Source organism: Marmota flaviventris, chromosome 4 (genome assembly GCF_047511675.1).
Source record: "Marmota flaviventris isolate mMarFla1 chromosome 4, mMarFla1.hap1, whole genome shotgun sequence".
Lineage (NCBI taxonomy): Eukaryota > Metazoa > Chordata > Mammalia > Rodentia > Sciuridae > Marmota > Marmota flaviventris.
In genome coordinates, this window is record NC_092501.1 from 97918118 (window position 1) to 97942970 (window position 24853).

The following is a 24853-nucleotide window of genomic DNA, read 5'->3' on the forward strand; positions in this document are numbered from 1 at the left end:
GCTCAGCATTTTCCAAACTTCAAGCAGAGAACATTAGCTGGCAGTGTACTTGTTAACAAGAAGACACTGGTTTAGATCACTGTTTTTGCTCTGTGACAGAGAGTTTTTGCTCAGCGAAAGCAATATAGAGGTCAAAAACTTAACTAATGCCCTCAAAGAGCTTAGGGAAATAAAGACTAGAGTTATGAAACTCATGGGATTGAGGTAGGATTGTGGGAGCACAGAGAAGACATCTATTCTTACAGACCCTAGTCTGCATCCTGAAGGGTCAGTTTTAAATTAACCGGGTGATGACTCAGTCAATGCATTTTTATTCACATATTCCAAAATATTTTCTGAAAACCTATAATCAATTGTGCTGTAGCCACAGGGGATTGATAGAGCAGTGCATAAAACTGAGGAGAATTCTTGTCTTCATGGATCATATGTTTTAGTGGGAAAGACAGATGATAAATTGTGAGAACACATAAAAGTACCATATTTGATTGCATGGTAATAAGAACTAAAGAGAAAACTCCAGCAGTGAGGAGATAAGGGAGGGTGTGTGTGATGATGTATGGGATGAGGTGATACAGTTAGCTAGGGTTGCTAAAAAGTCTCACTTAGAAGGTGACATTTGAACATAGAGCTGGATGAAGTGAGAGAGCTAAACAGAAATGACCTGGGCAGAAGGAATAGGAAATGCAAAAGACTGGGGAGAAGGAGTACACTGGCATGTCTGAGAAGCAGCGAGGAAGCCAGTGTATGGGAATGGAATGTGCGTGCAAAGGGGTATGAGAGATGAGGCCAGGAGAGTAAGTGGAGCCAGATCATGGAGAACTGTATGTCATTTCCTGGTCTTTGGCTTCTAGTCTAAGTGAGATGGCAAGGAACAGAAGGAACTTAAGAATGCAGAAAAGAACCAGGATCTAACTTAAAGTTGATAAGATGACTCTTCTGCTCTATAAGAAGTGATCTGAAGGGGGCATGTGTCTGGGTGAATAATGGGAAGTGAATTCCTTGGCAGTAAGGGATATCCAGGGGAAAAGTGAGTGTGACTTGGATCAGGGCAGGATTCAGGGAGGTGGTGCAGGATGGTCAGGTTCTGGGTCTATTCTGCAAAAGTATGCTTGGGGAGGGTTTGCTGGAGAGTCAACAGATGGGAGAGAACAAGATGAGTCAAGGATGACCCCTAAGGATGTGGCATGAGTAACAAGAAGGATGCAGTTGTCACTTTTCAAGCATAGAAGATGGTGAAAGGAGCAGGCTTGGGAAGCAAAATGAGGAATTCTGTTCTGGAACATGAGTTTGGATTGTTCATTAGACACCCAGGTGATATTGTTCAGAAGAAGTGTAATATATGAGTGTGCCTTTCAGGCAGAGGGCACCCTGAAATAAAAGTGAGAAGTTATAAGCACTGAGAGAGTATTTGAAGCCATTAGACTGGATTAGATGCCCAAGGGAATGTTGACAGGAAAGGGATGAGATTGAAATATTTGACATGGAGATCTATTTTTGTCAGTAGTTTTTTTTCCATATTTTTTGGTAGTTGTCGATGGACATAATGCCTTTATTTTATTTGTTTATTTTTATGTGGTGCTGAGGATCAAACCTAGTGCCTCATGCATGCTAGTCAAGCTCTCTGCCACTGAGCTATAGCCCCAGCCCCTGTCGCTAGTTTTTAAGAGCAAAGTTCTTGGAAATATTGAAACACTAGGCTTAAGCACAAATAGCTTTTTTTCTTTTGCCAAATAGCAAAAAGATCTTCTATTAACTAAAAGTAAAACCCCAAGACCCTGAACCCTGGGTTTATATGAAGAAGTTTCTAGTCTGAGCAGGGGAGGAAGCTGAGGAGGAGCCAACAGATAGGATTTAGGTGTGAGGTAGGCAAGTGAGCAGACTTGGTAAAGGGGGACATGGCAACCATGGACCAGATAAAGCCCAGAGTTGGCCCTTGACTTAAAAAGGAAGTGGTCTTCTGAGGCAGGAGAACTGTTTCATAGAGTGATAGGGAAAAAATGCCAGGAAGAATGGGGAAAGGAACTTGGGTAGAACATAAGCCACTCAGTATCATCTGGCAAGTCCTATGACCAAATTTCTGCTTGATATTTGTTCTATCAATACAACATTGTTCTTGCAGTCCCTAAACCCATTTGCTTCCTCCCGCCATATCTGTGCCTTTTGTGCAAGCCCCTTGTCAACTACCTTCACTCTCTTTCTTAAACTAATCACTAGCATTACAATGCATGCAGTGGCAGCCCAAAATCTAAGCACTTTACCTGCTTTTTCTTTTCTTACAAATCTGTTGTGATTTTAGTCATCTTAAAAATAACTGAAATCTCTCTTACCACCTTATACCCTACTATCAAACTAAATAAACAAGAGCTGGGGTTGTAGCTCATTGGTGAAGTGCTTGCCTAGCACGTGAGAGGCATTGTCTTTGATCCTCAGCACCACATAAAAAAAAGAAATAAAAAAAATAATGTTTGGGTTGTTATTTGGAATCTTTACTGAAGAAGAAATAGAGAAAGAGGCTGTTAACAGTTCAGAGTAAAGAGGGGAAGAGAGGTTTGTTTCAGTGTAGAATCCTTAATTTTTATGATTTTCTTCTGAAACTTTTAAAATTTTCATCTAAAAAAAATTTTTAGTTGTCATGGACCTTTAGTTTATTTATTTATATGCGGTGCTGAGAATCAAACCCAGGGCCTCACACATGCTAGGCAAGTGCTCTACCACTGAGCCACAAACTCAGCCCAAATTTTCATTTTTAATAGTGATAAAATACGCATAACTCAAAATTTACCATCTTAATCATTTTTAGGTGTACACTTCAATACTGTGGGAATATTCAAATTGTGCAGTAGATCTTGAGAACTATTTTATCTTGTGGAAGAACTGAACTCTGCACCCATTAAACAACTCTCATTCCCTTCTTCCCCCAACCCCTAGCAAGTACCATTCTACTTTCTGTTTGTAAGAATTTAACTTCTCTAAGTACTTTATCTGAGTAAAATCACAGTATTTATCTTTTTGTGACTATTTCCCTTGTTATCAAGGCTCATCCGTGTTGTATCATGTGTCAGAATTTCTACCTTTTGAATGCTGAATATGTCATTTGTTTATCCTTTCACCTGTTGATGGTCATATGGGTTGCTTCCACCTCTTGGTTGTTGTGACCAACACTTCAATGAACCTAAGTGTACAAGTATTTCTGAAGTCCCTGTTTTCACTTGTTTTGGACATGTACCCAGAATTGAAATTGCTGGATCATACTGGTATTCTATGTTTAATGTTTTGAGGATATGCCATACTCTTCTGTATTTTGTGGCCAAGGAGATTCAGTGAAGTAAATGATAAAAGCATAGATCTAAAAGTTAGTAGACCATGTTTTGTTTCATCTGCTTTTGCCACTTGCCAGTCAGGAGATTTAGAAAGATCACTTTTCTGATCCTCAATTTAATTACCTGGAAAATGAAAAACAGTAATTCCCTGATAGCCTCTGAGCCTCACTCATTTACTTGTTGAAGGGGTATGTGTGTGGGAAGCCTTGCTCTAGGACTGGGGCTGCAACATTGAGCAGACAGACAAGATTCTTGCTCTTTGGAAGTTCACAGTCTGATGGATTTTAGCACTGAGAACAGAAACTGGCTATGAGAGTGCTCAGTAAACTGTAAATCACCAAGAAAATATTAGTGTTATGCTTGCTCCATTGAAGTTTTCTTCTGGAATATTTGGGGTTTTATTTGAGCAATAAATTGATGGAAAAAGAAAATAAAAAGAAATGATAGGCATCTCTGTCATAGAAGTTAAGTCCTTACATGAAATAGGCAGATATTAAATATTTGTTGAATGTGTAAAGGAAGGTATTGGGATTTGGAAATTCAGTGTAAGTAGATCTAAGTTTTATGTCTCTTTGTTAAATCTTCAGAAATAGTAAATCCATTTTAAGAAAAGTTGGGAGTTATATCTAGCACTCAAAGGAACACAGAGGTGACCATACAGAAAAAAAAATTAACTCAAAATTAAAAATACTGATTTTTAGAGAGTGCAAAATCACACATCACTGTCTCTAGATTTACAAATATAAATTAGAAGAACTTAATGCCATTGTAAAGAGCCAACCAGGGCTGGGGTTATAGCTTAGTAGTGCAACTCTGCCTAGCATGTGAGAGTCACTGAGTTTGGTCCCAGCACGTACCACATAAAAAATAAAATAAAGGCATTGTGTCCATCTAAAACTAAAAATATTTAAAAAAAACAACAGGACCAAATATCTAATGTTTCTCATTATGAATGAGGTAAATTTAAGGTCAGATATGATTTACTGAATTATTTTGAGGGGTAAAAGGGAAGTTTTGTTCCTGAAATTGTATTTATACTTAAAACATACAAAATGAGAATTTTTTTCTTCCTTAAAGAAGTCACATTTAGCAGGACACAACTTGAGTGATCACTCATGCAGTGATGAAGATTCTGTATTATCTATTTTAGAATTCTGCCACTTTTCATCAACTTTTCAGTTATATAAATATCTAATAAATTCCAAAAGTTCTAAGGCCGTGGACTGTGATACTTCATTTTTACACTCATTTGCACAGGACCCTGGGTGTTGACACTAATAAGCACTGGTGTGGCTGTGCGGGGGCAGTTCAACAGCTCCTTAGCAGATGGCTTTCTCCATTTCTTCTCCTCTACAGGCAAACATGCTGAAGACATATTTGGTGAGTTGTTTAATGAGGCTAACAACTTCTATATCAGAGCAAATTCTCTTCAAGACAGAATTGATCACCTTGCTGTCAAAGTTACCCAGCTGGATTCCACAGTCGAAGAGGGTAGGTAATTGCATGAAAGCAGTGAGCTAGAAGTGATGTTGACAAGACCGTAGTAATTAATTGCAGTGTAATTACTACTTTTTCCTTGGAGGATTATGTTGACATTTCATCTCATCGTTTCCTAGAAGAATAGTGAGGAAAACCCTATACAACATTGGGTTAATTAGTGATGAAAAGATTCATATCTTGTTTATCTCATACACAATGTATTTGATATATATATATATATATATATATATATATATATATATATATATATATTTATATATATTTATATATAAATACTGCAATTACATATAAACATAGTATTTGTTCTAAAGGCTTCTTCAAATATATTCAGTAGTAGAAGTCCTAATATAGGTTAATGGTAGTTATTTTGAAAATACACTCTTGCCTAAAACAGAACCATCCAAAGAGATAGTCCAACCAAGAGGGAGGGTCATAGGTGTATCATGCCAAAGAGCAAAACCTTTAGCCTAATTGTTAGGGTTCATGCTTACGAATAATCTTGGTGATTCTGCCAATTTAAAAACTGTTATTAATCTCAGAAATAGCAGTTACCAAAGGCCTTTAAGCTCAGGTTTTAAAATAACATTAACTAAACACTATGTAAGTTAAGTGAAAATCATTTTGATTATATTCCCTAAAATTGTGGCAGTTGCAATAAAATTTAGACCATCAGTAATTCCATTTTAAAAATTTCTTTTTCAGTATTTTTTAAATGAAAGACTGATATTAGACTGGAATAAATTTGCTAAAAAATTGCAAGATACACCATTCATATTTGCTTTGAGAAAAACATTCAAATTATGAATTATTTTTAGAATTTCTAAATTATTTTAGAATTTCTCTCATTGTTTTAAAATGATCCCAGCATTTGATTTTTGTATTATACCTATTTATAGTAGTATCAATAAAAATAAGCTGTAAGTTAAAAAACAGAGTTTATTTGTGAAATTTATCCCTCATTATTTTAAAAAGTATATTTGTTCGTGCTCAAAGATAAAATTAAATTAGTATCAATATCCATTATGAATGTTCTGACTTTTCCAACAATAGGAAGCTAAAAACATGCTCTTTTAAATCAGATTTTTGAATTTTATTTTCTAGTTAAAAATAAAAATTTAGGGCTGCGGTTATGGCTCAGTGGGAGAGTGCTTGCCTAGCATGTGTGAGGCACTGGGTTCAATTCTCAGCACCACATATAAATAAGTAAATAAAATAAAGGTCTATCAAAACTAATAAAAATATTTAAAAAAAAATAAAAATTTAAATGGCAATTTTGTCAGTTGAGATAAGGAATTCATAACATCTTAAATCTATTATTCAGTTTTAAAATTGATAGCACAGGTTATTGTTTTTTTTTAAATTAGCTTTAGACAGACACAATACCTTTATTTCATTTATTAATCTTTATGTGGTGCTGAGGATTGAACCCAGGGCCTAACACATGCCAGGCAGTATTCTACCACTGAGCTCTAGCCCAGCACAGGTGATTTTTCATATTCAACTTTACTAGGTTTTTATGTTGGCTTTTTGAATTGAAATGATCATGATAAACTTTATGCTGGAAAAGGTTAATCTCTAGATGAAATTTTATGACATTTTATAGTATGTGTAATGTCTTTACAATCCCTTTTCAATTAAGATTTTACCTTATTATTTTCCTTGATATGGATATGAGAATGGAAGAAATATTTGACTGAAATATAGCTCACCTTTTTTTTTTTTCCCCTCGGGGGGTGAAGGCTGGAAGATATTGTAAGTGTCACATAACAACCTGTATTAGTTTCAGTGGCCAAGCTGGTGGGTTAATAGGACCAGTGTACTCTCCATAAAAAGTTTATATGAAGGTCAGTTGAGTGAACAAATAAAATGTAAATGCTGTACAGACACAAGAAAGAAATATATCTAGCACTGATATTTTGGCTCCTTTGTATAGTTTTGTTTCATAAGTCAAGCTACTCAATTTCTAGGACTTTATGTTAAGAAACTTGTGTTGTCTTTCCTTAATGTCAGTGTTGTAAAAGCTTAATGTGTTATTTACACTTGTGCGATTTTTGCACAAGTATAAGGTATAATATTTAAACTACTATTAACTGAGGTTTTCCTCTAGGATGCTGAAATCTATGTATTTACATGCCTTTTATACTCATAACTATATTCCCATGTGGTTTCTGAGAAGGACTGTTTAAAGAATCTGAAGCTCTACTACTTAGGTCCAATGAAAACTTTGATCTCTACAGAGGAAGAAAAGCCATAATTTGACTATATTTTAGAGAAAACTGTTATCTCTAAGCAAGGAGGGATGATCATTTTCTTTAAGCATGGTTTTAAATGAACAATTAAAAAAAACATCATTTGGTTATTACAGGAGATGTTTACTATAGTGGGTCAATTGATACTTATTCCTAAATGGTTAAAAATTCTATATCTATCTATATCTATCTATCTATCTATCTATCTATATATATATATATATATATATATATATATATATATATATATTCGTATATAATTTAACTTGGGGGACTTTTCTCTAAACAGTGTCACTACAGGACATCAACATGAAAAAAGCTTTCAAAAGTTCCACAGTTCAAGATCAGCAGGTGGTTTCAAAGAACAGCATTCCTAATCCTGTTGCTGACATTTACAACCAGAGTGATAAACCTCCACCTCTGAACATCCTGACACCTTACAGGTATGGCTTCCCACATCCTCAAAGTGTTTTTAGTCATTGTGGATGGAGAGTTAGACACTGTTGGAAACACACTTATGTACTGGATGTATCCTGGATAGCTCCTTTGGGTTAAAAGAATTCTTTCAAACTTTCAAAACAATAATGCTCTTGAAATTAGTCCCTGGCGCTGGTTTACTAAAGTTCTGGTATTTCAGGATACATATCACTTACCAGGAGAAGTTTGAACTCTGATTTTAACTCTTAGACTTGGATCTTTTAAGTGGAAGTGGGCATTTTATATAATGGCTTTATGTGTGATTATCTTGTTGTTACTTATGTTCAAAGACAGTTCAAAAGGAGCAGCACAGTTTATTTATAATGCAGCAAAATATCTGTCTTAGCTCTTTAGCACTGCAGAGACATTTATTATTAATTCAGAAAAATGTATGCTACAGGGTTTTTAAGGGTGAAAATAGAGTCACAAAATTAACTTTCTGCTATTGTTAAAATGGTAAAATACATTATAAGGACCAAATTTCTAAGAAAAAGGACAGAAAATTTTAAAGGCTTCTTCCTCTGTCCATCTTTTTTCCCTGTATTAGTCAGATTTTTGTTGTAGTGACCAAAATACTTGATAAGAACAAGTTAGAGGAGGAAAGATTTATTTCGGCTCATGGTTTCAGAGGTTTGAGCCCATGATCAGCCTTTCATTTCGTTGGACCTGAAGTGAGGCAGAGGATTGTGGTGGAAGGGCATGGCAGAGGAATACTGCTCAGTTCATGGATATCAGGAAGCAAAGGGAGAAAGGAAGGGACTGGGGGGAAGATAAAACCTTTTAGGGCACACCCACAATGACCTGCTTCCCCCAGCTAGGTACCACCTCCCAAAAGTTCATTTAACCATCAGTGGATTAGTCCACCTATGTGGTCAGACCCCTCATGATCCAGTCACTCCTCAAAAACCCCACCTCTGAATACTGCTATATTGGAAACACAAGACACTGGGGGACATTCTGGATTCAAACTACAACACTCTCCTCTTTGGAGGCCACTTATTTCGCCTCTGCCCAGCACAGATTGTGGAAATCAGTGGCCCTAGAGTCAGTGCTGCCAGCTGATGCTTCCACAAGGGCCTTGGTGAATACTGTGTGTTCTTTGTATGTGTCACTGCCTTGACATTCCTGCCTGCAGGGCCCTCCTCAGGGAGAGCTTAGAGTTTCCCCAGTCTCATTTTCCATCCTTTCTGGGATCAACAAGGCTTGGAGATACCTTTTATCACAACTCTATCAGGAAAGGGCAGTTGAAACTGAGTCCCTTTTTTCCTATATAGACAGAAAAGATTCTCTCAAAACAAATGTAAGAGCTCCCTATAAACTGATGGGAGATGAGCAGGATTCCCCCCTAAGAAGTTTGTATAAAAATGGAACAAGTATGCTTGCTGGAGGTTATAGGGCACAAATTTTAAAAATATATGATACACATGAATAAAAGCATGGTAATCCTGTTGTATTGGTCAATTTTTGCATTCCTGTGACCAAAAGACTGGACAGGAAAAACTTAAGTGGAGGAAACGTTTACTTTGGCTCATGGTTTCTGAGGTTTAATCCATGGTAAGCCAACTGCATAGCTCTGGGCCCAAGATGAAGCAGAATATCATGGCATAATGGCATGGTGGAGGGACATGGAAACCAGGAAAGAGAGAGAACTGTACTCACCAAGGACAAAATATAAACCCCAAAGGTACACTCCCAGTGACCTATGTCTTCCAGTCACACCCTACTTGCCTACAGTTACTGCCTAGTTAATCCATGCCAATGGATTAATCCACGATTAGGTTATGTCTCCCATAACCCTAAACATTCTTTCATTGTTTCACACAGGAGCTTTTGGGGGACACCTGATATCTAAACCATCACACCTGGTATTTTTGTGACTGCTTTCATTTTTTAAATTATTTTTTGTAGTTAAGATGGGCAGAATGCCTTTATTTGTTTATTTTTATGTGGTGCTAAATATCAAACCCAGTGCCTCACACATGCTAGGCAAGTTCTCTTCCACTGAGCTATAACCCCAGCCCCTTGTGACTGCTTTCATTTGATAAATGTTTTTCGAGGACAATTTCAGTTTTTTTTAGCGCTGGCAGCTGCACTATAAACACTGTAATGTGAGGGCTTGCTTATTAGAATTCTCCTACTGGATATTATTAAGGAAGCTCACTAAAAATTCTGTGTTAAAGGAAATAATCCAGAATATCCAATTAACCACATGTATTTTGACTAATCAAGATCATGATTAAATATTTGTAGTGATTTAAATTTTAATTGCATAAAATGATTTTATATATTATTATAATGTACATAATATATATAATGTGTACATATTCATTCTTTTGGAAAATAAAGCATGTCTTTGGTTTTTTAATAATGTGTTTTAAGATTAGCAATGGCAGCCCAAATCTACTTTTCATTCATAAAACAATAATTGAGATACATAAAACATAAAATTATGCATTTGAACTTAAATGTGTCACTGTGACATGATGAAAAGTGGTTAGATGATGATAAACATTAGACATATCTGCTTTTAGTCTTAAGTCATGATTGGCATTTGTTTAATTCATTGAGCTTCTATCTTCATTAGAGTATTAACTGCATTTTTAAAAGCAAGAATGTGCATTTTAGACATCTTTAACTTTTCAGGAAGTTCCTCAGTTTTCCTATAATTCTATATTCAAGGCCTTAGTGTCTTAGGGAACCAAATTTGCTTTTTCACAATTATGTTACTAATAAAATCTCTATCATGCAAGCTGCTTACAAATTGGGAAACTAGAAGAAAGGAAGGATGTTAAATAATCCAAGGTTAAAGTATATATAGAAAGAGTTGCACTGGTTTGTCAGTGATCTTCAGACACAGTGACTAGAATAGCCATGGTAGGAATATGGGCCATAGCATTTTATAGTGAGAAGCCTGCAAGAGATGACATAGCAGGAACTTTAAGGATAGACCTTTTTCCCTTTTTTCTTCCTGTGTAAGTTTTCTTTTCTTGGGCATAAGCTCTTTCCTGTCTATACTCATTTAACTGATTTTGCATCTCAGTACCTTAAATGACTTGCTGAAATATTAGTATGAAGTATGAATGTACTGCTTCTTCTTGGGAAGTCTACAGGCCACATGCTTTTTAAAAACGTTAGTATTATAGAGAGTTTACTTTGCATCATGATTTTTTTGCACATTCCTATTGATTTATATTACACTTTGGATTCATATTGGCTACATTGTTCTTGGTTGCATGATAAGTGAGTAATTTTTATGAGGCCTTTGAAATATTCCTAAGACCACAGTATTTGAAGAAGTACTTGACACTAAAATGACCACAAGTGAATGATCTTGCTTTGAAAATATATAGTTTATTGCTTTTTTTCCTAGTTACAATTACATCCCATGAAAATTTTCTTTGGTGATTGAATTTACAGATATTGGGCAACCTGGTTGAGAAGAAGAGACAGCACTTTATAGTTTTTATTCTAATAATATTGAAGCTCAGAGTAGAAGTAAATGTATCTGTATAAGAGTCCATTCATCCCTGTGTATACCTCCCTGTTGGAATAAACAAAATATTTCCTGAAATATAAACACTCAGTATTCATGAGCTTCATTGTGATTTTTACAGAGCAATTTTCTATTCTTAATTCTGAGTGTGCAAGAATACTTTCGTTATTCTGGAACAAGTTGCTGTTTGTACATTTTTCCACATTTTTTCAAAAGGAAATTTAGAGAATTAATAAAGTATAGGATAGTTAAGATGTCCTCTTCAAATGTTACAATGCCATGAGTTAAAATTAAATTCACATTAACATGCATATGAAAGTATCTAACAATCTATTCCCCCTTACTTATAATACATTGATTCATAGAGATGATAAGAAGGATGGGCTGAAGTTCTATACTAATCCTTTCTATTTCTTTGGCCTATGGAAAGAAAAAATGCTACAGGATACAGAAGACAAAAGGAAAGAGAAACAGCGTCAAAAGGTAAGTAATCCCACTGTGGGAATGCTGCATATCACTGTGGATTTGGGATTCTTTTTTAGAAGTAAGTAAATCACTAAGTGCTTTATTTAAATGGTTGAGTTGTTTGATTTAGTACTCAAGGTTTTTATAGAGGGTAAAAAAGATCCTGACAATTCAATGTAACACAGTCATACTATTTTTCATACTAGTCATACTATTTATTCTCCAGCACTGGCTTTGCTTTAATAATAGTAGTGACTAAAATTTCAGTTTTCTTGGTAACCATGTTTTATAGCTTCTCTCCTTCTGATCCCTCAGTTTTTCATAAAGCGATCAGCCTTCCATATCAGATACAAGTATGTACTTCTGTCTATTTAACTTTTTTGGTGTCATAAATGTGACACCTTGGTGAAATGTGCATAGTGGATTGGGAAGCATGTGTAATCTGGGTTCAGGGATGGTATTTACTGAAAATGAGCTTCTGTTTGTGGGTAGCCATAGGCAAGAGAATTGCAAGTCAGACTGATGAGAAACACCTGCCTTACAGGCAGTCATGCAAGCATAATTCTGCTTGCTCAAGTTAAGGAACTTCTGCTTTGAAAATTACCCCTCTGGGGCCCAGAACTCAGACTAAGCCACCTAGAAGAGTACTTCTTTGAGGACAAGATTTTGCTAATATTTTTATATGTAACCTGTGTTTAAAAGTGATGTATAATAAGAATTGTAAAGCATTTCACTGTCATTTATTTTTTTAATCAATTAAAAAAAGTGACCACCCAGTTTTGTTGACAAATATTACAGTGCATTATTTAGGAGAAACATTCAGCATTCTATGGATTGGCCTTTAGGTTTTGGCACATTTAGGTATATTTGTTCAGTTGGAGAAAGAAGAATTTGAAGTTTTAAAACAGGATTTTAAAAAGAGAAGATATGTTGCTGAGGATGTAGTTCAGTGGTAGAGTGCTTGCCTAGCATGTGGAGGTCTTGGGTACCAGCCCCAGTACTACAAAAGAACAGAGGGAGAGAGCAGGGGGAAAAGGAGGAAAGGAAAGAAACTGGACTCTGGAAAAAGATTCAAAAGCTGTGGATTATTTGAATACTCAATTTCAGTAAATTTTGTTCATGGCTTAGAAAGATTTAATTTGGAATTTTGAAAGAACTGCTAAAGTTCTTCAAAGTATTCAACCAAAGAATAAATGGAAAAGAAACAAGTATATGTTTATCTCAATCCCTATACTTTTTGACAGTAACTGGGCAAAACCCTAGGACTTTTGAGAGTACCTTCTTTTAAAACTTTCTGTCCTTTTAAAAGACAGTTTACCTTCTCAATGATTCTTTGGGGAAGAATATTTAATTTTGTGACCTTTTTATTTTGAAGGGAAAATCATCTTTTATGTATGATTATTGTGTCTTCAAAATCATTTGTCATTTCATTAGTTATTTTTTCTCATTTTATATTCCTCAAACACATACAATTCTGATAAAAATTTCTGATTCATTCATTTATGTAATAATTTTTGTTAAATGCTGGGTAAGCAGTGATGGAGAAAACAAGACTGTCACACACCTGGTTTACAACACAGCGAGGATCCCTGGCCTTATGCTATCATGAGCCTGGAGCTCATACAGAGAGAGAAGTTCAACAGTGTCAATGCCAAAGTGCTTCACAGTGGAATAAAAAGAAAATGAAGCATGGTAGCCTTCATTTCCAAGGACTTTAGACACCAAGTCATGTTCTATTTTCTTTTGACAAACTTGAAGGAAGAAACTAATTTAGAAAATTTGGGAATAAAACAATCCATTTATTCTGTATTTCAAGTTTCCTCTATTTTTTGATACTTCTAAATCCTAAAAAATTCTGTAAATAAATATGAAGTGTTTTGTTTTGTTTTGTTTTGAGGGTACCAGGGATTAAACCCAGAGGGGCATTAATACACCCCCAGCCCCCTTTTTAAATTTGTTTTAATTTTTTATTTTGAGACAGATTCTTGTTAAATTGTTGAAGCTGTCTTTTAACTTGTGATCCTCCTGTCTCAGCCTCTCAGATTGTTGGGATTACAGGCATGCACCACCATTCCTGGCCAAATATGAAGTTGTTTTATTTGTTTGTTTGTTTGTTTGTTTATACCAGGGATTGAACTCAGGGGTGCTTAACTACCAAGCCACATCCCCAGCCCTTTTTATTTTTTGTTTTGAGAGAGGGTCTCACTAAGTTGCTGAGTCTGGTTTTGTATTTTGGATCCTCCTGCCTCAGGCTTCAGAGCTACTGGGATTACAAGTATGGGCCACCATATCTGTACATAGTTACACTGCTGCCAAGTATTATAAAGTACAGAGTTTTGTGGGTGAGATGACAAGTAAGGTGGCAGCACATATGCAGAGGAGTGTCAAGGAAGACCTTTGTAAGGAAGTGTTACTCAAGCTGAGGTCTAAAGGATAGATAGCTTTGCAGAGTAAGGGTATGGGTGAGGCATAGATAGTATGGAGGGGCAGAGGGCAGATGAGGCCAGTGTATTTTAGAATCAAGGGACCTGCTAGGCAGAAATAAGAGTATCCTGGAGTAGGGAACAGGATTTTATTGTAGGCCAGTGTTGTTAATATTTGTGGTTGATTCTTGTGTGTGTGTGTGTGTATGTTTGTGTGTGTCAATCTTGCATGCATCTTAGGTAGAATTTAAGACATTTGAAGAAAGTAACACACTTAATTCCTGAATATTTCAGCATACATCTCTTAAAAAATAAGAGTAATAGTTATTAAGTATTTTAACACAGTGGTTCCTCATTGGAATAACATTGAAACCCCCAAACATACATACTTGTTTTTTAATATGTAGACAATATATGCTGGCTAAAAAATACTCAATTAGCACTGAAGGAAATAAAGGCATTTCCTTCCCTGAGAGGAGATAAGTACTGTTTACTGTTTGGTGTGCATTTTTCAAATCTTGTAAGCACATATAAATACATGCATACACATTTAATAGTATTCTGTATACATAAAATTGTGCTACATGATTTGTACACACCACTGACATTGTTAAAAATGTACTTTATTCTCAATAGTTGTGTAGTATTCTGAAATATAAATGCTCTATCAGTTATTGACTCATTACTATATTAACAAATATAAAAAGTTTCTAAATTGTTGCTTTAATTTAAAAATACTGCAGTGAGTAATCCAGTATTCATGTGCAGGTATTTCTTTAAATTTGTAGAAGTCAAATTGATGTTAATGAAAAGAATGTTAGTTTTGAGATTTGAAAGATGCTATTGTATTGCCCCTGACCCTTAAAAGACAGAAGAACTAGTTTGTACTAATAGGTCCCCAGTCCCAAATACTATTTGTTGAATGAGCGCCCATTCCCTATCACCTATAGTATACATCTTTTCATATTCTTATTTGACATTTCTGTATCTTCTGTGAAATTCATGTGTATATACTATGATACTACATTGCCAAAGTTTTTTGGTTCCCCCCCAACCTCCTCCCAGGGATTGAACTCAGGGGTGCTCAACCACTGAGCCACACCTCTAGCCCTTTTTACTTTTTGTTTTGAGACAGGATCTCACTAAGTTGCTGAGGCTGGCTTTGAACTTAGGATCCTTGAATAACACTAAAAATAACCCAGTTATCTAACTTGAGCCACCTGCCATCATCTAACTTCAGCCACCTTAGTAGCTTTCTAACCCATGCTCCTGTATTTCTTTTTAATCTGTTCTCCACAATATAGAGGTCTTTTCAAAAGCCTCCTCAAGTCAGCCCCTGCCTTCTCGTTTTTTGGAGATTTCAGTTTAGCTTCTTTTTTTTTTCTCCTAATGCAGTGCTCTTGCTCCTCCTCAGTGGCTTCTTTTGCTGTGCAGTGGCCCATGATGTCTGTAGAATTAATGTCTACTCATGCTGCAAATCTGATCCCTAAGTCCCTGCAGGACACCTCCTGTCTTTCAGACTAGAAGGTGTTAGAGATATATGTACATATATTTAAACATATAAATACCTGTATATATCAAAATATAAGTATGTAAATATAAAATATGTATATATAATATGCATTTTATATAAAATACATTTTAAAAATATACATACATTAATATTTTATCATATTTTATAATGATACATTTATTTGTGTCATCTTGTAGACTTTCTTGCTGGACTTCAAGCTCCTTGAGAGCAGAGACCCTTATTGTTCTTTCTTTCTTTGCCATTTGTGTCAGTAGAGCCTGGCACAGTGCCTGGGATGCAGTAAGCTCTAGAAGCTCATTCTTAAAGCATGGATTTGATCATTTAGCCAGTATTTATTGAGTGTGTACTCATATGTTGAGGTCCCTAAGAGGGAAGCATAGGAGGTAAGAGCACATAGTTCTTGTCCTTAAAGATCATATAATCTTATGAGGGAAGCAGCAGGAACTCATACATATATACATAGAAGTAACTGTCCTCACCACTTAAAGAAGGACCTGCATAGGACTTAAGTGTTTATTCAGTACATTTTGCTGTCAGGTAGGGATTGAGCAAGAATGACTCTATGGGCAGGTAAGTTTTTGTGTTAAGCTAGTTTCAGTGTTAAATATTCTATATTAACCTTTAGGAATTGGGAATAGAAAATTCTGAATTGTTTTCTTTGAAAGATAATTGCATGTTAACAATCTAAGCGAACTTGTTTAGTTGTGGGAAGTGATTTTTCTGAAGGGTGTTGCCAGTATTTTATGTGTGTGGTACATTTAAAACAGGCTACCAGCCTAGTGAAGTGCACATTCTTTACCAAAAATCATAGTAAGCAACTCTAGCAGTTGTAGCACAGTAACATTTTTTTTTAATTTAGATTAAAAAACTAAGTCTCAGTTACTTTCTGTTGAGTCTGTTGGGAACAAGTATGATGCTTTAGAATTTTCTTAACAGTAGGGTAATCAAAATGTGAATGTCTTTTGTGTGTGTGCCAAGCTTGTTTCCTATGTATTGTAACTGCATTTAACCTGCTGTTTTCCTTTCCCTTCTGTCTTGGCATGCTTTCTTTCTTTTCCTGGACGTCAGGAGCAAGAGCGTATAGAGGGCACAACCCGTGAGGTGAAAAAGGTTAGAAAAGCCAGAAACAGGCGGCAGGAGTGGAATATGATGGCATATGACAAAGAGCTTAGACCCGACAACAGGTTGTCTCAGAGTGTGCACCACGGAGCATCTTCCGAGGGATCTCTGTCCCCAGACACTAGGTGTGTGTGTGTCACAGCCCCCTACCCCATGCTTGGGGCCACTGTATGCTACCTGGTTTTGTTACAATTGGAAATATATCAGCAGTTTGGGGTTTATGTGACCCACAATATGTTTCAAAACTCTCCTTAAAACTTACTTATGTATATTTTGATTATTATTACCTTAAGGCAGTATTAATTTAAATTGGGTTGCTTTATCTGATTTTTAAAAAAATCTCTTTGATTTAAACTTACTCTTCAGTTAATCTAGAGATAGTTAACATTAATTCAAAATTTGGAGTAACTGCCAATGACTTCAATTTTACTTTAATAATTACTTAGTCCTTTATTTTTGGCTTTGAGTTTTGAATTTCCATTGGTAACTTGTTATCTAAAACTCATCAGCAAGTGGTAATTACTGTGACTCAGGAATACCTTCTTGAACATTTTGATAATCCTCTGGAAGAATGATGAAGAAAAAATGATTTCTTACTTTAGATAACTAATTTTGTATATTCTAATTTCAGGAGAAAATTTCTGGTGGAGTTTATTTTAAAATTTTAGTGATTAAGAACAAATGTTTCTTTCAGGTGTGAATTAGTAGGTCACATTTGTCACAAAAGGGAGACATTGGAAGAGATGATAAAAACTGATTAGCCAATTTTAGCCTTCTGACTTAATTTCCTCCTTCTGGTTTTGTTAAGTTGTAGTTTTCTATTTGCATAGACTCGCAAAGTCATCAACATTTAAAGTTTTGAATAGAGAATTCTTATGTGATTCAAGAATATATCAAAAACAGCAGTGACCTGGATATTGTGTTTTATCTGTGTCCTTTTTCTTCTTCTTTTTACCTTTGTGGCTTGTCTTAGCAGACTTTAACATGTAGAAGGTGCTAACTGAATATTTGCTGCCGAGATTTATTTGGTAGATAGAGTGGCGTAAATATTCCTACTGAAGTAGATCTATGTTTCATTGGTAGGATGTGAGGAAAGATTGAGGTCCCCCCCTTCCCTCCCCCTCCCCCTCCCTCTCCCTCTCTCTCTCCCCCCTGTTTTTGGTCCTGGGAATTAAACCCAGGACCAAATCATTTAGACGAGCCCTTTTTTATATATTTTATTTTGAGACATGAAGTTGCTTAAGCGCACACTAAGTTGCTGAGTCTGGCTTTGAACTTGAGATGCTCCTGCCTCAGCTTCCTAAGTCTTTGGGGATTAAAGGCATGTAGCTTTTACAGCTGACATCTATTAAATATTAGAGAATTGTTGGAGCTTTCACTGACTTCTAGCCCTATATTTAAATATTTATGTGTTTATTTCTGTCAAAAGTTAAATGATGCTATAGTTCTTGCTTCTAGTTCTTTGGGGTAGGGAAGAATATGTGAATTTAATATCTCCTATTGATGCCAGTTTGCATTTTTCTTTTCCCAAATAATACAGTTGTTATTATTTATTCATGAAGAATTAATACTTTGTTTTTTCCCACATATAATCTTTTTTTAACAGATGCAAATAGAAAACTGATGAACTTTTTTAAAATCCTCAGTTGAACGATTGATACTCATTCTAGCATCTGAGATGAGATTATTCCAAAGATTATTATTCTTTGTTGGGCACAAAGCTGATGGTTATTTGAATTATTTAGTATCTGCCTTTGTATTTGTGTTGCTTAGATAAGTCTTCATTTCTCTTATTTTTCAAAAAGCAAATAGAATTGTTCATTTTGTTTCTTCAGAATTTCATTTTGGCTCATACTGTTTCCCATGGCCTCTCACTTTTTGTATACATTATTTACTAAGAGATAAATAAGTTATATAATTCATCATTGAACTTGGAATATATCTCTTAAATTAATTTTAAAAGTTTTATATTTTTATTTTACTGAGTGTTAAACTTTTTCCTTATTATGAAATGAGATACACTAATTATACCTGGAAATTATGGAAAAGATATTAAAATTATAAATAACCATAATTCCATCAGCCAGAAAAAACACTGTTTCCATTTTGGTGTGTCTCTCCTTAGTCTTCTTTTGTCCTGGTGCATTTTTTTTTTTCTTTTACAAAATTGGAATCACCATTTTTTAACTTTTAAAAAATGATATTTTATGTCTTAGGTGTTATTTAGAAACATGACTTTTTAATTGTTGTATCCTCATCAATGTATTTAAGATATTGAAGAAAATTTAATATCAAGTTTCATGATGTGTATGAGCCATTAATGTAACTAATATACTTTAGCCTAGTTCACATAAGCTGATCTTAAGTTTTTGCCCTCTCTCTGAACAATGTCAGACATGTTTTATTTCTAAGTATAAATTTAAGATCTGAGCATTGATGAAATGCTTGCACTCCTGATAACCAGCTTTCTTTCCTTTCTTTCAGTGTACTCAGGAAGCATTACACCTCCATGTGTAACATCCTTGTTTTCTCTCATCAATTCTGGGCCCTGTTATTGGTGCTCTGACCCTGTGTACCTTAAAAACCCTGGAAATGTATTGGATTTTCCCACCATGCTGGACTGACTTCTTCCTGTTTCTTTATTGTCTTCACCCATCTGTTTTCTTTTCTGCAGCAGATGGTTACTGATGATCAGAGAGCTTCAGGACCACCCGACTCACCTCCACATTGACATCATAGCTCCTAGCTGACTTCCACCTTCCCACCTGAGTTAGTCTCCTATTCCTCCAGGCTACTGTCATCTCCCTGTTCCCTGATCTTTCACTCTTCAGCTGACCAATCCCTTCTGTTCCTCTCATCCTGTCCTTGCAGTGGCCATTCTTCACCGAAGTCCTGCCCTGTAGAAATCTTGTGCTCTCATTTCTCCTTCAAACATTGTTTCTTCTGCTTTTATGTCTGTCCATCTGGTAAACCCCTTTTTTCTTGTCTTCATTTGGCTCTACATTGCAAAACAACTTTACCAGAATAGCACTTTCAATTATGCCACAACATTTACAATTTCTTGCCATGCATCTCATAAGAAGCACTCACACTCCATTTTTTTTTTTCTGGATGACTATTTCCTTTAAAAAAAAAATGGTGCACATAGTCACTGACACAGTTCCTTAGCATGAATCATCAACGATCCCAGAATTTTTGGTATTTATGTTTTTTTTAAATGTACTAAGTCTTCTAAATATAGGCCAGATTCCTCTCCCATTAAAAATATTTTAATGCATTTGCTTGAAGTTTCCAGAGTTCAGAAGACATCCTCACGTGCACACCATAATCTAGAATTCATACTGCAATTAAGGAAGGAAAATGAGTTGTTGGTTATTATTATACCACAATTAGGGAAGGAAAGCTGGGGCAGACTTTTTAATTTAGCAACTTTTCTATGCCACACAGAATTCCAGTTAGCAGAAGCTTCTGTCTAAAATCCTAGAGATGGAAATTCAGCTTGTATCGTCTTCCCTTTTTCCTTCACATTCCCAATGTGTTTGCCTGTTTCCTTCAGAGAGAGAAACACAAGCTGAATCCTAACAGGAACCAGCAAACACATGTGAGAAAAGTCAGAACAAGAAAAGAAGAGTGGGAGAGAAGGAAAATGGGCATTGAATTTATGAGTGACGCAAGGAAACTGGAATAGGCAGGGAGCACGAAAGAGGACAGGAAGCCCAGAGGGTTTGTCATTTTCTTTCTTTGGATTCCCAGTTCCAGGTCACCCCCTGCTTCAGTGTCATGAGAGGATGTGCAGTCCCTACTCACACGTGTCCAGTAACCCAGGCCAGGAGTGTGTGACTGTTACTAATGCCTGTGGCCAAGCTGCTGCCATACATGCAAGTCCATCCTCTCCTTCTGGGGCTTAGCCAGCGTCCAGCATCTGGCACCTTTCTGAACTCTTCTCACTAATATGTGATTTCCGTTTTCAGAGTTTTACACTTGACTATGTGTTCAAAGAAAGCAAGAAGGCCTTTCCATAGTGTACCACATTGCTTCTTTCTCTTTGGGTTAAATAATTGCTTCTGTTATGAAAAACATTGTTCACTCTGTTATACATTCTGCATTTCTCTTTCTGTTCTTATTGTTAATATTTACCCAGTTCACCTGCCATTTTGTATTTTCTAATTATATACTGTCAGTTTCATTGCCACCGAAATCCTGTCTGAGATGCTGTTTCTAAATGAAATGAGATTCATCTTGTAGTCTTGTCTCTTAGAAAAGAAGTACATGAAATACTGTGAAAATGAGGCTCTGCTGGTTCCTGCTTGCTGGTCTGTCTGACTTATTCACTTCAAAGCTGTGAATATGAATCCATGCAACACTGGGGCTTGCCGCTAAGATAGTAATTATGTTTTGCTTGGAAGCTCTCATGGGACTAGGCCTAGTTGATAGTTAAAGAAATAAATTTCTGATTTCTGTGCCTTGGCAATGTTGTTATTCATATATATGCTTTTGCCTGATAAGGGAAATTTTTTAAACAATTTAAATTTCTTTCATTCCTTTTTCTCCAATGTCAGATCCCATGCATCAGATGTTACAGATTACTCTTATCCGGCTACACCCAACCATTCTCTGCATCCCCAGCCGGTCACCCCTTCCTACACTGCTGGTGATGCACCACCACATGGGGCTGCAAACCAGGCCCCTGAACACGAGTACCGGCCCCCCTCTGCCTCAGTGAGGCACATGGCCCTAAACAGACCTCAGCACCTGCCACCACCACCACCACCCCAGACCCCAGAGGGGTCCCAGGCCTCTGCACCAATGGCTCCAGCAGATTATGGGTAAATCAGTATTCCTTGTACTTTAGTTGCTACTTGTTTTTGCATTTGAATCTTAATGTATTGTGGAAGAAGTTTAACCTCGATATCTTAGATACCAGAATATAGTCAAGACTAATTGGATGTAGACACTTCAGTGGTGTCCTACTCTATGTTAAATAAAGTAGGTGTGCTACTTACCCTACCTTATTACAGCTAAATTCCAGGTTGACAGCTGTGTTCCTCTATATGTGTTCTCTTTACATACATACTTACAAGTGTTTGAAAGGATCTTTAAATCAGGCATTGATAAAGGATGACATGCTGTTTTGTGAAACTGTTCAAATTCTCAAATTTCTCTACACGTCCTGGGTGAACCATAGAGAATGCTTATCACAGATGACTGAATCCTGTAACATCACTTCTCACACTTGGCTCTATAAACTTTCTTGACCTCTGGGCCCTTAGATTGTTCTTCCTCCAGGCCCTCTCTTTTTCTATCTGGGTTAGAATGCTAATACCTCTTTAAAAAGACCTTCCTTTTCACATGTTCATCAAATCAAGCTCCCTCCTTGACTTTAATAGGGTTTCTTTAGCTCTGTTTTTGTCTTAACCCTCTGGGTCAATACCCAGAGAAGTTGAATATATGCTTCTGTAATGTGTGTTCTTTACCCAGAGCACTGGTGTCATTTTCTAAATGTACGTTCTCAGACCTCAAAGGGGAGACCACACAGACTTGGCTATTCTTTTTGTGCCCTGGTGGAACCAGGAATCCCAGAGTGCTGCTTTCAGGCACAGAGAGGGCCTGTGGTCCAGTTGACTGGGAAAACCCTTGACTGAGCAGAAATCAGCTGATTTCTTGGCTTAGAACTTTTCAAAGCCTTTGACATGCTACTGGGTGCTGTGGTCCCAGGGCTTCCATGGAACTGGGCTGGAGAATATAGGATTTTCCTCATCTGGTTGGCCATGCAGCCCTCAGGAGACAAGTTTCTAAGCCCTTTGAGATGCCCAGGATGAAGGATGCTATTGCTCTTCTGCAGCAACTACATTATTTTAGTATTAACAGAAGGTGCTTTCCTCTTCAATGATTGTGTGTTTGTGTGTGTATGTGTGTGTGTTTCAATAAGTCTTGCATTCATCATAATGAATAATGTAGGACTGTAAAATGACAGAACCACAGAGTGGGCATGTGCATCCTGCAGTGACTGAAGTCTGGCTGGTAGGGGGCATTGTGTCTGGGGGAACTTCTTTGATTAGGCATATTAGAACTTGGGGACATGGCCCTTTATTGTTACATTGGTGACTCTGTTTCATCTCTTTATTAGGATGCTCCCGGCACAGATAATTGAGTATTACAATCCTTCAGGACCACCTCCTCCTCCACCTCCACCCATGATTCCTTCAGCACAAACTGCTTTTGTCAGCCCTCTCCAGATCCCCATGCAGCCCCCCTTTCCTGCATCAGCTGGTTCCACATATGCAGCTCCTCCTCATCCGCCCTCAGCTGGGCTCCTCATCACAGCACCACCGCCTCCAGGTCCACCACTTCCCCCACCAGGCACTCCTGGCCCTGGCTCTTCTCTTTCATCCTCCCCAATGCATGCCCCCCCTGTAGCTGAGGCAAAACGTCCTGAGCCTGCACAGCCCCCGATAAGTGATGCTCGAAGTGACCTCCTTGCTGCCATCAGGATGGGTAAGTGGAGCACCCCACATATATACAGCCTTCCTTATAGAGAGATTTCTTTAGGTCTCTAGCAAACTTCAACCTTGCTGCCTTCAAATTATAGCTCTACACATTAAATGATTTTTTGGAGTCAAAGGATGCTTGTTTGATTTTTTTTAATATTAGGAGTTTTTTTGTAGTTGTCAGGTATGCATATCATGATAAAGAATTGAGAAGAGACTAGTGGCAGGCATATGGAACAGTGTGGCTCTAGAACTTTCCATTGAGGTGTTCATGTGCACCTTAGTCACAACTAATCTTCTTAAAATGGACTTTGCACACTCTTTTCTCCCCTCAAATTTCTAAAACCTTTTGTCCTTAAACTTAGAAAAACCAAGTACAGTAGTCCTGTTCAGTCTTCTTTCCTTTTGGAGCAATCAGAACATTTTAATTCTCACCCCTATGTCGTGTCTCTAGGAATTCAGCTGAAAAAGGTGCAGGAGCAACGTGAGCAAGAGGCCAAGCGGGAGCCTGTTGGAAACGACGTGGCCACAATCCTGTCCAGATGCATTGCTGTAGAGTACAGCGACTCCGATGACGACTCTGAGTTTGACAAGAACGACTGGTCTGACTGAGGCCATACAGGGACGGTGGCAGGTGGACCACCAGTACAGTGTGTGTGGAAGTTCACTGGGGATTTCAGATGGTTTCAGCACCCGAATAGTGGTATTATAATCCTGTAGCTTAGCATCTTTTGTATTAATAATGTGATATTGCTTCTGCACATCCAAAATTTCTGTTTTTTTTCAGTATTTACTGTGTAATACTTAAGTGCCACTAAATATAGCACATCGTGCTGCACACAAGGAGATATGCTGTAACTATTGCATTGTTCTGAAAACAGCATCTTGCTTCCCTCTTAGCCATGAAAGTATTTACTTTACCCTTATTGATCATTAAGATTCTGTAGACTTGCTGTGTGTCTGTGAGCTGCCTGGTGTTAGGTCTTGGCAAGATTAATGACTGTGTCAAGAGTGATGTCTTCCAATCAGTAAGTGACACTGTTTTGCCTTTTTTTTTTTTAATTTTTACTATGTGTTTCAGAAGAAGTTGGTTGTAGAGGGAAAGGTCTAACAACAGAAGAATTAAATGTTTCTGCATTCAGTTTCTTGATTTGGTAGCTACTGAGTGAATTCAAATGTTCTACTGAATAATTTCATTGACTTTTCATGCACTTGTCAAATGTGAAATTGGAAGGGCCCTTTTCAGGCAGGTTTCCTGTGGATATTCACTTAATAAATGCTTGTTGGTTATTTTTGTATGAAGTTTCAGCAGCTCAGTAGTAATGCAAATGAACACAAGGTCCTTTTCCCTTTGGGGGACCATTGGGTTCACACTTAAAATATTGGCTAGCCCTGATGGCTTGGGCATCAGGCAGCCAGAACAGCTGTGAGCCATCTAGGAGTATAGCCCCCAGCTAGACAGAGCTACCTCATGTGGCCCTGCGTGCAAAGGCAACCCATTCCATTTGGTCAGAATTTTAAAAGCTTACATTTAAGTGAAAAATAGTGACAGCTATTTACTTACTTCTCAAGGTGCTGTGGCAGATTGGGGGTTAGCCTCATGCAGGGCCTTTGCCCTGTTCTAGAAGCACACAGTTCTCTTCTTTCATATTGTTGTTAGCACATTAAATTTTAAAAAATGTACCTCACAAGATTACCTTGATTTGATCCCTAGTGGTGGCAAAGCACCTTGCTTTCACCTCCACTCACCCTATTCCCCTTTCCACATGGTGATCCCATAGACCT

General features: G+C 37.0%; 1 protein-coding gene across 1 annotated transcript; it reads left to right on the forward strand.

Annotated features, from left to right (window-relative positions):
• Positions 1-681: 681 nt before the first annotated feature.
• On the forward strand, positions 682-23680 carry LOC139705507 (actin-binding protein WASF3-like). Its single transcript, XM_071611736.1, has 9 exons — positions 682-757; positions 2929-2973; positions 4677-4811; positions 7359-7512; positions 11405-11522; positions 16530-16705; positions 21140-21406; positions 22708-23075; positions 23523-23680. The coding sequence occupies exons 1-9, from the start codon at positions 682-684 to the stop codon at positions 23678-23680; spliced, it is 1497 nt and encodes a 498-aa protein (XP_071467837.1).
• Positions 23681-24853: the final 1173 nt, after the last annotated feature.

What these genes read in the sequence shown, in the direction of transcription:
- LOC139705507 (XM_071611736.1), top strand. Translation starts at nt 682, where the DNA reads ATGCAAAAGACTGGGGAGAAGGAGTACACTGGCATGTCTGAGAAGCAG. An exon ending in GGATTCCACAGTCGAAGAGG is followed by an intron (nt 4,812 to 7,358) that starts GTAGGTAATTGC and finishes TTCTCTAAACAG; the next exon opens with TGTCACTACAGGACATCAAC. An exon ending in CCTTGCTGCCATCAGGATGG is followed by an intron (nt 23,076 to 23,522) that starts GTAAGTGGAGCA and finishes TCGTGTCTCTAG; the next exon opens with GAATTCAGCTGAAAAAGGTG.